The sequence below is a fragment of the Carassius auratus genome, unplaced genomic scaffold (assembly GCF_003368295.1).
Source record: "Carassius auratus strain Wakin unplaced genomic scaffold, ASM336829v1 scaf_tig00002576, whole genome shotgun sequence".
Taxonomy (NCBI): Eukaryota; Metazoa; Chordata; class Actinopteri; order Cypriniformes; family Cyprinidae; genus Carassius; species Carassius auratus.
This window is the reverse complement of record NW_020523459.1, coordinates 1,150,816-1,165,070: the sequence shown is the minus strand read 5'-3', so window position 1 is coordinate 1,165,070 and position 14,255 is coordinate 1,150,816. Positions and strand designations below refer to the sequence as shown.

The window sequence follows — 14,255 nt, the reverse complement described above, 5'->3', positions numbered from 1 at the left end:
TAAAAAACACCATAAAAACAATGGAAATGTTCCAAATTAATAAAGAATAAAATAAATGTTCCATGGATGTTAAAGGAATGGTTCACCAAAAAAATAAATAATTGCTTATATTTAATAATGTTATTACAGAGTCCATAATCCATAATAATGCTTTGTTGCCAATAAGGAACTTTTGTTTTTAAGAGTGTAGTGTGTCGTCTTTTGCTGAAAGTGTTTTGAGTCTAACCTTATGCACAAATGGCCCACATGACTCATACTAATGTTGGAAACAAGACAAGTCGACTTCAGGAAGTGGCGTAATAATTACTGATCACCTACTTAACTTTAGTTGTATATCTCCTATCCCTCCTCTGACATTTGTTCTAGCAGATCGTCAGATTGTAATATATTCAATGAGAAAACAAGATCTGTAAGCAGTGAAAATGTCCTGTCTGTATGTGAATCACCATGTATTCTTGCCATCATCAGCAGCTGCCCACCTCAGCCTGTTTCACCACAGAAAGCTGGCTACTGTCCATGGATTTAAATGGGTTGACATTTATCTGTTAGATTTATTGTTACAACGTGATTCCATTGTATTCATTTACACTTTGTAGGCTTGTTAAATGAGTTAAAGGAAGTAAAGGGAAGTTGTTGTTTTTCTCTTCAGTTCCATATAAAACAGTTCATGTTCTCTCTGCTTGGAATTGCCGGAAAGATAATCTCTTCATCATAAAGGCGTGTCAGCATTTCCACCATTTTTCACTAGTGAACTAAATTTTCATTGGTATTCAAAAGCCATACATGTAAACTGAATTGATTATCTTTAACCCTTTTTTAAGACCTGGGACAAAACAGAACACACAAGCAGACAAAAAAAATAAAAATAATAAATGTTATATATTTTTTAATATAAGGACATTCAAGGCTATTTATTGATGGCTTGTGGCAACCTTTTAATTAATTAAAAGATTGTTTTCATAAGTAGGCTATGCTGAGAAAACTCTTGAATCAGTAGGCTAATAATGATTTGGAATTAAATAGTTAGGTGTACAATGCACTTATAAAACCTTTATTTATTTATTTATTTTTTAATTTAAGCATTTAGTCGATGTCTCTTGCATGACTGTGTCCATCAGCTTTCAGCAGGTCTGACAGAAGTTAATGGGATGCTCCTCCCTCGATGTCCCGTAAGCGTAATTTCCGGATGCGGTACAGTGAAGAGCAGATAAAAGCAGGAATATCATCCACTCTGCATGTTTTCCGCACTGTGGACTCTTCGAGTCACGTGCGACTCAGCGGACCCTCTGATTGGTTACATGCAACCCGACAGAGCGATTCCTTTTATAATATTAAAATAAAAACAAAGGCATAATTTTTTTTTTTTTTTTAGCAAAGATATGTTTTCCCACAAGAGTATTAATAATAAACATATCAGACAATTTGATACTGTCATGTCAACAGACAAACATGTCAAAGTTATTATTATATATGTTATATACATACGAAGTCTGGATAATGCCAATACAAATTTAGCATTTCAAATAAAGCAGGAAGTTTGAACGTTTTTTACGCAATATCTCCCCATAAACATTTTGCTTACTTAGTTCAAAGATTCTTAAAAAAAAAAAAAAAAATACAGAACAGAACAGGTTTTATGATCGTAAATGTGTACACACATTGTCTAAAGAGTACTGACAGAATGTTAAACGGCAACATTTTAATTATTTCTATAATCACAAATATATATATATATATATTACATTTTATGATATAATTCTCATGATCTCAAATCAAAAAATATTGTACGTTTTTAAACCGTTTATATTTTATTGTTTGTAATTTAAGCCTACTGCGTTATTATACAATATCATGTTAGAAAATGTCATTTATTAATAATTTAAGCCTTCAATCCAACAGGTTTTTAATTCAAGTTTACTCACTACTCTCTCTGTATAGCTCCTCCTACTTCAAGCACGCAATGAAGAGTGGGAAGGCTAACAAACATCTTTGACTGGAGTGGAAAACACACAGCTCTATTAGCCTATACCAGCAGATTATTACATGGCAGGACGGTAGTCGGGAATCAACTCGGAACGACAAACCGGAAATCAAGTTTTATTCCTGGAGGGTTCAGCTTTTAATTTTCGGATGAGAAATGTCCTCGGCGGCGTTCAGGCCTTTATTTGTTATCTGAGAGGAGTCGTAGCTGACTGGCTAGCTGGCTAACTCCCCCCTACCCCTTCACTACGAGCTAGCTACTTAGCGAAAGAGGTGTGAAAATATAAAGATTTTCGGCTTTGGCAGGCTGTGGTGAAGAAAACGACACGTATGTGGACAATTATATACATTAATGTGTTTGTTAACAATATAATGTTCGTTTGCAGCTGAAAAGATGTGTAAATGTTGAGTTATGGATGAGCGGGTCTGTTGAGACTGATGTGAACACTGGTGGATATTAAACCGGCGATATCATACAATATATATTATTTATATTTGTAGTCTATAGGTGTCAAATAACAGCTAGACTATCAGTTTTAAGCTGGGAGGGCAGTATAGCTGTGGGATAGGTTTACTGCATGTCTGAGTTAATTCTACCTAGGTATTACTTATTAACCATTTGTTTACTGTTGGAGCTTTGGACCTTTTTAAGAAATGGTAGAAAATGCTGCATAGGAATAATCTAAAGAAAAGAAAAAGTATTATTTTTGTTTTTCAAAAGGAGCTTGAATGCAGTATTGTTTTTGAAATAATTCCTAAAGAAATTAGATGTTAAAGTAGTTAAGTATTTTATTTCAAAAACGTTTTAAACAAACAAAAAATCAACAGTTGTAGATTTACATCATATAAGATCATATAAGTCTTCAAGACTAGAAAATTATTTTTTTTGCATGTTGAGATGGTTTCCTCTCATGGGGGATGCCATGATGAGATCACATGACCCAGCAGTGTCTATACACAGTAATAATATATTATACAATTTACTATTGTTTCTCCAAATATAATGTACATACTACAGAGCCCAGTTGAAACTTAATTAATATTTTTGTTGATGTGTATTGACTACAATCTCCTGTCATCTCTTTTGCAGCTAACAATGAATGGGCTTTCTGTGAGTGAGCTGTGCTGCCTGTTCTGTTGCCCCCCCTGCCCCAGCCGTATTGCTGCCAAGCTTGCCTTCCTGCCTCCTGAACCTACCTATGCCCTCCTGCCTGATCCGGAGGCCGGGCCGGTACCTGCCGGACCCACGGGGACGTCAAGCCTCCGGTCCCGGGGAGGAGGTGGTGGTGGTGGCAGTTCGGTTGGGGGAGGGAATGCCACAGGCGAGGGGCGCTGGAAGCTCCACCTCACAGAGCGGGCAGAATTCCAGTATTCCCAACGGGAGCTGGATGTTACGGAAGTGTTCCTGACTCGATCTAGTAGGGGGAACAGAGTGGGCTGCATGTATATTCGCTGTGCCCCCTCTGCCAGGTAGGATGGGTGCATTTTAGTTACAATTGGAGGAGCCATATATATAATTTTTTTTTTTTTACAATATTATATGTTCAAAATGTCACGTTTCCTCTGATGGACCCCCTTTTCCTCACATGGGTTATTTACATTCCTTAATTCTTTTTCCATTTTCCTTTGTCCTATTTCCTGCTTCCCTCTCTGAGTTTGTCTGCTATCTTTACCCAGAAGCCACTCCTTCCTGGACACATTCTTTCTTTATCACGCACCACTTAATTCCCACTGTTGTTACTTGTTCCTTTGTCGCTTTATTTCCTTTCTAAAGGTGATTTTCTTAGGAAGAGTACAGTTGTTGTGTTTTCTTTTTTGTGGTCAATATTGTGGATGTCTTCACTTTACTACTCAAAGCACCTGTTAAATAGTTTTTTGAAAGTCTGGCTTTGATGTAATATTTTATAGTTGTACACTAAAACTATTAAAACATTTTGTTCTTGAATTGCAATAAAGCTGAAAAAAATAACGTCAAGACAAAATCTAATAAAAAAGACAAAATCACCTAGTAAAATACTAAAACAAAAAATAAAATTAAAATATGAACATTAAAATAAATACAATTTTAAAATAAATACTATACAAGTAATTCTAAAATAACACTGCAAGTTTTTTTTGGATTTTTGGATACTCTGGTATTATGATTCTACACAAACACACACACACACACACACATTCTCTCTCTCGTGTTAGTTATGAAATCATTCCCTGCAGCATATCAGGCTCAGGCTCACTGCAATCGCACCCACATGCCCAGTGATTCAGTGAGTAAAATGATAGGTTATTAAGTCTCTTTGTGGATCCATCTTGACTTGGATGTTGAGTCAGACCTTGAAATAGTGTAATGAGCATACTAGAGAGTGACTTTGTACCACAAATCCCATCACCCCTTTTGTCTGTCTCTCTCCGCAGGTTCACCGTCTTGTTCTCTCATGGTAATGCAGTGGATCTAGGCCAGATGAGCAGCTTCTATATTGGCCTGGGCACTCGCATCAATTGTAACATATTCTCCTATGATTACTCCGGCTATGGGGTCAGTACGGGGAAGCCCTCAGAAAAGAATTTGTATGCAGACATAGACGCAGCGTGGCAGGCTCTACGCTCACGGTGAGACACAAAATCAATACCAGGGCTCAACCAAAACAACTGCATGACTGTTGTCGAGTTATATTACAATGCTGCATCTTAATATCTAATCTAGACCACTGTTAAAAAGTCAGTAAAATATTTTTTAAAGAGAGTTTTATTCCGCATGAACGCATTGAATTTATCAAAAGTGACAGTAAAGTTATTTAGAATGTTTCTTAAATGTAAAACAGTAGAATATGAACCAGAATCTTTAAACTTAATGAAAAGAGCACAGTTTGCTTTAATTCAGGAATGCAAAAAAAAAGCTGATGAAAATTCACACTGTATTCACAATGTTGTGCCAGCAATCTGCAATTTATACTGCTCTTGGTCTGAATAGTCTGTTAATCACAATGGCACGGGGCATTTATTTGTTCAGTATTAATAATTAGCTTTTGATTCCTCTATTTGAAACAGATATGGCATCAGCCCAGAGAATATTATCCTTTATGGACAGAGCATTGGCACGGTGCCCACGGTGGACCTGGCATCACGATACGAGTGTGCGGCTGTGATTCTCCACTCCCCTCTCACCTCCGGCATGAGGGTGGCCTTCCCTGACACTAAGAAGACTTACTGCTTTGACGCATTTCCCAAGTGAGTACCAAACAACATTGGGTTCTGATTTGTCCTCAATTATTTGTGTGCCATTACCATTCTGTTGGAGGTTTGACATGGCATCATCATTGCAGTTTGTTTATGAGCTGATGATTTGCCTTGTCATGGCCAGCACAGATTGCTGCTATTTATGAGCAATCCACTGGGTTTTGGCAAGAGCAAACAGAGTGTGTTGTGATGTGGTTTGCTGGCGGATATTTTTCTGCGCTTCTTGTTTAGACACAAAATGCGCCTGACTATCACACACTGAAATATATAGATGCAAAAATAGTAATAATTTAGTCTTCGAATTAGACCTTCAGCCCTTGATTAAAGGATATAAGGCTATTTTTTTTCTTTAAGTTTCATTACAATCATTTTCATTGTTCCATGTCGGCTGTCAGGGAGGTTGGCTCTACACTCGGTAGGCGGTGTCACTCCGTGCCAGTGTAGCGGGACACATGGTCGCCATACAGCTTCAGTCAAAACCACCACTGTTCTCGCACATCTGCTGCGTAGTTGGCTGGCAGCTGTTTAGTTTGCTGGCACCCACAGATACACCCATGCATAAACACATGCACCACTTGGATTTACAAAATGTAGTTAGCTACATAACAATTTGAAATTGTTGTTATTATTCATAAGTATTTGTATCAGAAGTTTGTAGTATGTAATATTTTTTTTTGCTGCTGACTAAAATGTAAGTAAAAACTGTAATATTGGGAAATATTACATTTTCCATGTATTTTTAAAATGCTCAAGAATTATCAATGCTGAAAACCGCTGTGCTACTTATTTTTGTGGACACTGATAGATTTTTCACCCTTATTTGAATATAACAGCATTTATGTAAAAAACCTTTAATCATTATAAATGTCATTTGGGTCATTGCTAAATAACAGCAATTTCTTACAGGGAAAAAAAATGCTGACCCAAAGATTTTAAAGGGGGGGTGAAATGCTAGTTTTCACTCAATATCCTGTTAATCTTGAGTACATATAGAGTAGTACTGCATCCTTCATAAATCCAAAAAGTCTTTAGTTTTATTATATTCATAAGAGAAAGATAGTCTGTACCGATTTTTCCCTGAAAAACACGACCGGCTGGAGGCGTGACGTGTGGGCGGAGCTAAAGAATCACGAGCGCGAATAGGCTTTTGCGTTAAGAGCATGTGGAAGCTGTGACATTACCGTGAGGGAAAACCCATCATCCAAAACAAACCATGGCTTACAGTCAGATTCAGCCGTTTATTTATGATCCAGAATCAGATCCAGAGGCTGAAACTGAACGAGAGCAGCAGCAGCAACGACTCGCTCCGAGCGGGGCTCGAACCCGGGTCTCTGGCATGGGAGGGGACGCACTAACAAGGAGGCAGAGATATTTGAAGCAGTTTTACTCACCGCCTGCAGTTCCAACACACGATCGTGACCCTTTTTCCTTGGGATTGCATCATCCTTAAGAAATAAACGATACGCAAATCCGTCGTCAAACTGGGCCTTGTTTGTAAAACAAGCATCTTCGAAATGCAGGGAACAAACAAAAACACTTGCACAACTCCGTTGATGCTCTGTAAAAATAAACTCCATCCACTGGTCCCTTAATGCTGTTTTTTTTTTGGTAATCTGTGCAGGGTTGTCTTGCCCTGGCAACCAAAAACACACTTCTGTGACATTTCGCGACGCTCTCGCTCTGCTCAGTGAATCGCTCTGATCAGTGAAATGTCTGTGCTGCTCAGCCTCGCTATACGGGAGCGCGCGCTCTTCCGGCAGAAGTGCCCTTAGCACCCATGTAAGGAAATTCCGCTCCATCTAACGTCACACAGACCCATACTCGAAAAAAACTTTCCGAAACTTGTGACAAACCGGAAGGAGTATTTTGGGAACAAAAATACTCCTTCAAACGTACAACTTAATTTTTTAAACTTTGTCCATGTTTAGCATGGGAATCCAACTCTTTAACAGTGTAAAAAACTCAGTATGCCTGAAATAGCATTTCACCCCCCCCTTTAAAGGTAGTGTACTATTAAATTATAGAGTAAATAAAAAATATCTTGCATGAAAAAGTCAACATCACAATTTGAGTGACATCATAAAAATAAAAAAATAAACTATTAAATTAGATTAGACTTAATAGATTAGATTAGATTAAAATCTAGTTTGAGCTATCACGATACCGAAAATTAAGTTGCCGCTGAAATAAATCCATTGTGTTTCATTGATCATATGTCAAAAGTGAAATGAGCTTTCGAGTCTATTAATGAAGAAATAGTTTTTCTCTGTGTATTGGGGAAGTTGTTTTTCTTCTAACACCCTGTGCCCATTTGTGTGTCCTTATTTCAGCATTGAGAAAGTTTCTAAAATCACGTCTCCAGTGTTGATCATCCATGGGACGGAGGACGAGGTGATCGATTTTTCCCACGGGCTGGCCCTGTACGAGCGCTGCCCCAAAGCTGTAGAGCCGCTGTGGGTGGAGGGGGCTGGACACAACGACATCGAACTGTACAGCCAATACCTGGAACGGCTGCGTCGTTTCATCGGACAGGAATTGGCCGCACAACACGCCTAAGCTCTCCTCCGTCTCCCTCTTGTCATCCCACCATCTCCCAGTCCGAGCGACAGTGAGACGGATGCGTCTCTTATGTGTAACTTATTGAAGCCTGCCATTTTGTATAGACAATGTTACTGTTGGGGCAGCTTGACACATGCTCCTCTGCTCAGATTTGTTTTCTTAAGTGTTTTCTTTTTTTTCCCCCCGTTTGTCATCTCCTTGTACATGTGAGCGTGTATGTATGTGTGTGCATGGGAACTCTGGGAGATGGAAGTGGAATTACTATGGAGCAAGAATGGATGGATGGATGAATCCCTCTGCCAGTTTCAGTCCAATGGAAATAAGCCAGAGTCAGACGATGTTCTGTACCTCCAACCTGATGGTGTTTCTCAACATCTGAGCATTCATTTGTCAGTTGAGTGGTTCACTTCTCCGACCTGCTCACGTTATGCCTCAGCCTGAAAGATCTTGGCTTCCCACTTGTTGTCAGACAACCTAAAATAGTTCGACGTCAGAGCCTGGCAAATTTGCTTGCCTTGCTGACCCTGTAGGATGGAATAAACCGGTTGGGTTTGGTGAAGAATTTCAGGATTGAGTTTTAAAGCATCCTACACTGGTGCAATGATGCCCAGCTCTGCAGCTTCTAACCCTCTGGCTTCCTCTGGTAGGCTGTTGTTTCCAGGTGCGTGGGTCTCTTCTCTCATATACCCTGCAGGATGCTGACCTCTATGCACTGACGTTCCCTTCCAATGAGTTTTTGCCTTTATGTGAAAGCTGAGCTTGGAATGAGATGACACTTGATCATCTACACAGCTCCAGGCAGGGAAAGCTTCAATCTTGGGACACTGGCTTTTGTTTCCATCTTTATCAGTCTTTTTTTTTTTTCTTTACTGTCTCTTTCCTTTCTTCTCAGAATGTGAGGGTGTCCATAGCACCCTGAGGTGAAAGAAATTGGGAGGGCTGCTTCCTCATCATCATATTTCAATGAAAACATCACACTTGGGATGACATGATACAGAATATATTCATTTCCAGATCCATACGTCATGTTCTTGACTGTTGGGCCAGTAGAAAGATCAAGGTTTCATTATCATTTCGGGACTTTTCTAAAGCCAGATCTTCGGCGTAGCATTTCCACCCGCATTCTCAAGTAGTTAAATATTTTAAACGGGTTTTGGGTTAATAAATGTTTTAATTGTGTAAGAATGATTAATGCACACAACACGGGTAGCAGTCAGAGGTAAAAAAAACAGAAGTTACTTCTGAACAAAGGCGATGACACACACCTCGCAACCAGTTTATCTTGTTTTTAGTCTGACGTCAAGGATGTTTCATGGAATCATGGAAATGTTACTCCTCTTGTTGGCATTCAAATCAGAGCTCAAGTATAATTGTGCATATTTACTCTTGCCTTTTTGTTTATTGTTTTAGCAAATCATTTCAAAGCAGAGCACATAATTTTAAAGCCTTTTCTTAATGATAATAAAGGATTTCCCCTTTTTCATTCAATGTCAGATTGCTAGTTAGTGGCACATTGTTTAATCCATCTAAGTAATGTTCTGAGCTGTGCTGGGTTTAAAGATTATAACTAGCAATAAAGGCACAACAATGAGGTCATGTAACCCCTATTTTTAACCTGCTTGCCTTGAAACGGAGTTTGTCTGATATGATCTGGATGAAACTATGACTCTTAAAGTTAGCTTTGAAAAACACTAGCGGTGGACTCAAAATCATTCAGAGGTGTCTTTCTCTCAGTCTAAGTTTTTCAACTGTGAATTATCAAGGGAACTTGCTGCTATAGATCTCAATTGAACGCTCTCAGTGAAATTAAAAGGGCCGAACCTACAGTCTTTTGTTGTTTTCCATTGCATCAAAGACTACCAAGTCTTTTCAGTGAGATAAGACATCGCTTCCTCTTTCTGGAGTGAATCCATTTTGCCCTTTTAACACCGTGGGCTGCCCAGCCATTCTGGATACTATACAACATTTGTTTAATTAGATTCATTAATTTCAGTATCTTTGTCAGGGAAGGTTTTTGCTAGATGAGTATTCTGATTTTATGGCACCCGAGTTGATTAGACATCTCATTTCATCTCTAGATATCCTGTTCATTGTCTTTTTTCCATCCACTTCACATGGTCTGTTAGTATGTGCTCTGGTTAAACTGACTCCCATTAATGCACAAAGCACAGTCATTCTGTATTCCGAAAACACTGGTTACATGTTGCATCATGCATTTAAATATGTAGAGGTTTTACACAAGGGGCTTGTTCTTTCTCCATTCTAACCAAAGATGACCGGTGTTGGAGTTGCAATGGCCGCCCACTGCCATTTGTCAGCGCTCAGATGTTGAGTGAAGGAGGAGGTGGCAGACTTAGGCTTTTTAGACACACAATACAGGCTGCTGTTGATGCTGCCGAGGGGAAGTTTTTGTGTGGACTGTTGGTGCGTGTTTACCTCCTGTAAGACACAAGTGTTTGGAGGGCAGAAGCAATATCGACTTGGAACCAGCAGGCTGGATGTGAGGATGCTCTGTGTGCGCATACAAGAGGGGAGGACGTTGGTAACGTTCAGATTCAACTTTTTATTAAGCATAACTTTAAATAAAGTTATAGAAATGTCTTTTTAAAACTATCCGATGTATGTACTGTATAACATTGTTTGAGAATCAGTTTTTTTTTTTTTTTTATCTTAATGGATCGGGAGCAAGGAGTCATTGGGGTGTTACTGTTCTGTCCTTCTGTCCTATGTTATTTTTAGTTTTAATTATGTCTTTTTCCTTTTCCAGAATTATTAAAAAAAGAGATCATAGAAAATAAAATTATGAATTGATTATTATTGTAATTCTTTCTTTTTTTTTTTTGTAACCGCACACAGGAACATCAAATTTCTATAGCAAAATATTATTTCTTGTTTTACATTAGTATGAATATGTTAATATGTTGACATTAATTGATCATTATTGTAAATTATCATTATTTCATTGTCAAATTATGGTAAACCTAACATCGCACAGGAGTGTCATTTATACAGCAAAATATTACAATTAATATTTTATGTATTGTTACATTACATTTGCACTTCACTATATTTGATGTATTATATCACATATTTTTAAATTAATATTTGATGTGTTTAATTTTGAATGTGACAGATTGGTAATTGTTGTAAATCTTTTAATAGATTCACCACTTTTACACGCAGGTGTATTTATTTTATATCAATTATGTTCATTATATTTAAATAAATTTAATACATTTACATTTAAATATCTTCTATAATATTTAACCTTAAACTTTACTATATGAATGGGACAATTATGGTAAACCTATTTTCATGTTACATGCTGGATTTGTATGCTGAAGACGTAATACATTTAGAATAATTTAATTTATTATTTATTTACTTTCTCATTTAATACGTCTCTCTTGTATTTTTAAATGTGATATCCATATTTAATACAAACTTGAAATGATTAGCTATTGTAAATCTCTTTTCTTATAACTGCACTCATTTATATGGTGATATATTTTCCAGGCTGAGCTGGGCTGAGTTTCCCAGAATCCTTGGGCTATAAACATCCTCAGGAATCGTAAAACGATGGTAGCGGCTGACCTGCATTTTAAATTGTGATCCTCAACTCTTGTGGCACAGACATGAAGTCCCAACAATCAATGATGAGGCTTTTATAATTCAGCGCACAGAAAGAAATATTCTGTGAGCGTGACGGATAAAACTCTGTTGCCGTTGGCTGTGTTTTGTTTATTCATCATGTAGCTGCATTTGTCTTTTCATCTGACTCCTCAGATTCATCAGCTAATGCCAAAACGGTCTCAAAACTGTTGATTTGAATCTTCCCATGGAAAACAAACCAGTACAAGAGTGCATGCATGTGGGCGTACAGAAAGAAAAGAGTCGCTGAGGATTTCTAGAACAGCAGATGGGTTCTGTTATTATCTGTAACAAAAAACTCCAATTATCTGCCTCGTTTTAATTACTGCCCTGCAAGCTTTGGCATGACCTAGACTATCGGCAACAGCTACAGTCAAGAGGCATTAGCAGGATACTGCCAGATGGGATTTAAGGCCTTCTGTTAAACACACACATGCCATGTGGATATGCACACAAAACCTTGTTTCTACAGTCTAGTCATACTTGGATTATTCTCACAATGCCAATTTGCTTACATTCAAATATGTCACATTACTTTGAGACCTGCTGTAGATATGCCAAATACATGGAACATTAAATGAATATTCCGGGTTCAGTTCAAGTCCGGATCAATCTACAACATGGGGCATAATGTTGATTAGGCTACCACAAAAATAGATATGGACTTCTGTTTGATTAGGGAACAGTCAGGCATTTACAATGGAATTCAATGAAGTCAAGCTGTTAATGTTAAAATACTGTATTGCCACATAATGTAAACCACATTTTAATGTGGACAAATCGCTTGCACACCTTTGTTGCCATTACAACATAACGCCTAACATAAGCCAACAACAACAAAAAAATTATGCACATTCTCTAGGCCTAACTCGTTGATTATTGTCGGTGCATTGTTGTATGTCTTTATTTCAGCACACTCCAAAGGTACACAAATGAGTGGGCGAAAATAAGACATTTATCATTGATTGCTTCAGGAGAAATGATTGTTTTTTACCATAGTTTTATCATCTTTTGTCTCTTGAGTTTGAATGGCAGTTTGCCTGAGGCTTGCTAGGGGGAGATGCAGTGCAGGTTTCACATCCGACCACTAGGTGGCACTAACTACATTCTCAATGGACTGAAACACATTCAAATGGTTAATCAACTGTTCTGTTAAAGCATTAATGTGAAAGAAAGTATGCTTTGTTAGTCTGTTGTACGTTCAACTTAAATGATATGCTAAAAGAAGGACATTTCCAAGATAAATCTATATGGGACATAAATAAAGAGTTTTAGCTATAGGCCATATCTGACAAATGTAAATATAACACATAAAAAGTGTCTTAATCACAGCATAGTTTCTTTTACAGTCCCCTTTTAGTGCCATATTTAAATTTTTCAGATCTGCTATATAGATGATTTATTTATTTTATTATATAGATATTTTTTTGTCTGTGTGTTGTTGTTTCTGTGCACTGGAAGCTTATGTTACTAAAACAATCCTTAAGCATACTTGGCAATAAAGCTCTTTCTGATTCTGATTTATTCATTCATCACGGAAACACCCTTCCTGACAATGATAATGATGGAAGTAGATATAAGAATAGCTATCAGTAAAAATAAAATCAAATAAAAAAAGCAGTGGGATCTAGCACACGAACAAGGCAGCACATTTGATATTTGATTCATGCAGTTTGATGTTTGCACTGACTTTCTTTTACTACATGCTGTAATTAGCTTCACTGGTTAAACTCTTCCTTCGTCACCACAGCCACAAAATATGTGTTTGCACTTCATTACAGATTGTTTCATATCTTCACTGTCATCTGAGGTCTGCATCTCTTTACCATTAAAGGAATCTGTGCTGCAGTCTCACTGTGTGGAGGGGGAAAATCATCAGAAGTAAGTGTTTAGCCCTCACTGTGTCTGTGCCTGTGTCTACCACACTGCCAAACAAACAAACATGTCCCAGACTGCTTGTGAAAATAGATAGATCTTTTCAGGATAACCAACTGAGCCTGGAATATTGCACGTTGCATTTGTCACGGTTATTATTTTGTGTATTTTTCTTGAGTGGTCTTGAAGATTTTTCCCAAGACCAGCTACGGCCCCCGAGGCCAGTCATATATGGTCCTGCTTTGCTCACATTTAGCTTTGTTTGGTTGATTTATTGGTGATTCAATCTGACCTGGATATTGGGTCATTGAAGATTTGGGGACATCAGGCAAAATAGATGCAGTTCCTGCGGATATACAGTTATTCCTGCCCTCCTTCCAATATTGACAACCTCTTATGCTATAATCCACTGTCGTATTTGTTTAGAACGTTTTTGGACTGTTTCTGCTTGTAAACTATTCGATCTGTTCATGTTTTTCTCTTGATTCAGATGATTCTTGATTTTTACTCATTCTGACGGCACCCATTCACTGCAGAGGATCCACTGGTGAGTGAACTAATGCTAAATTTCTCCAGATATGTACTACAGTACTCCTTTAAAATAATAATAATTATTATTATTTTTAGAATAATAACAAATTAATTGGCTATAAATCAATGTTGGCTATGATTACATGCAACTTTAATCAACATTGTCTGCACAGAATTCAATTTTGGACCTAATGCAATGCATAAAATGCTAGCATACATTCTGGTTTAACTATGTATATGGATTAACAGAACTGATTATGCTCTTTTCAGATATCAGCAACAAGGTCACGAGAGCTGGATTGCAACCCTCAAACTCACCGCCATCTGGTTCTGGCATGAGATGTCATCACTCTTGTCTTTTTATCTCACATCTTACAGTATGCCTGGAATCATGTATGTGCCGGCTACATTCGGTCTCAGTAACA

At 37.8% G+C, this 14,255-nt stretch overlaps 1 protein-coding gene across 1 annotated transcript; it reads left to right on the top strand.

Annotated features, from left to right (window-relative positions):
- The first annotated feature begins 1,966 nt into the window (after window positions 1-1,966).
- LOC113069891 (alpha/beta hydrolase domain-containing protein 17A) lies at window positions 1,967-10,590 on the top strand. Its single transcript, XM_026242996.1, has 5 exons — window positions 1,967-2,308; window positions 3,071-3,450; window positions 4,393-4,587; window positions 5,026-5,205; window positions 7,545-10,590. Exons 2-5 carry the CDS (start codon window positions 3,077-3,079, stop codon window positions 7,768-7,770), a joined length of 975 nt encoding a protein of 324 aa, XP_026098781.1. The 5' UTR covers window positions 1,967-2,308; window positions 3,071-3,076; the 3' UTR covers window positions 7,771-10,590.
- The last annotated feature ends 3,665 nt before the right edge of the window (window positions 10,591-14,255 follow it).

Coding starts and splice junctions, on each gene's coding strand:
- LOC113069891 (XM_026242996.1), top strand. CDS start 3,077: ATGAATGGGCTTTCTGTGAGTGAGCTGTGCTGCCTGTTCTGTTGCCCC. Junction 3,451..4,392: donor CGCTGTGCCCCCTCTGCCAG/GTAGGATGGGTG, acceptor CTCTCTCCGCAG/GTTCACCGTCTTGTTCTCTC. Junction 5,206..7,544: donor TGCTTTGACGCATTTCCCAA/GTGAGTACCAAA, acceptor TCCTTATTTCAG/CATTGAGAAAGTTTCTAAAA.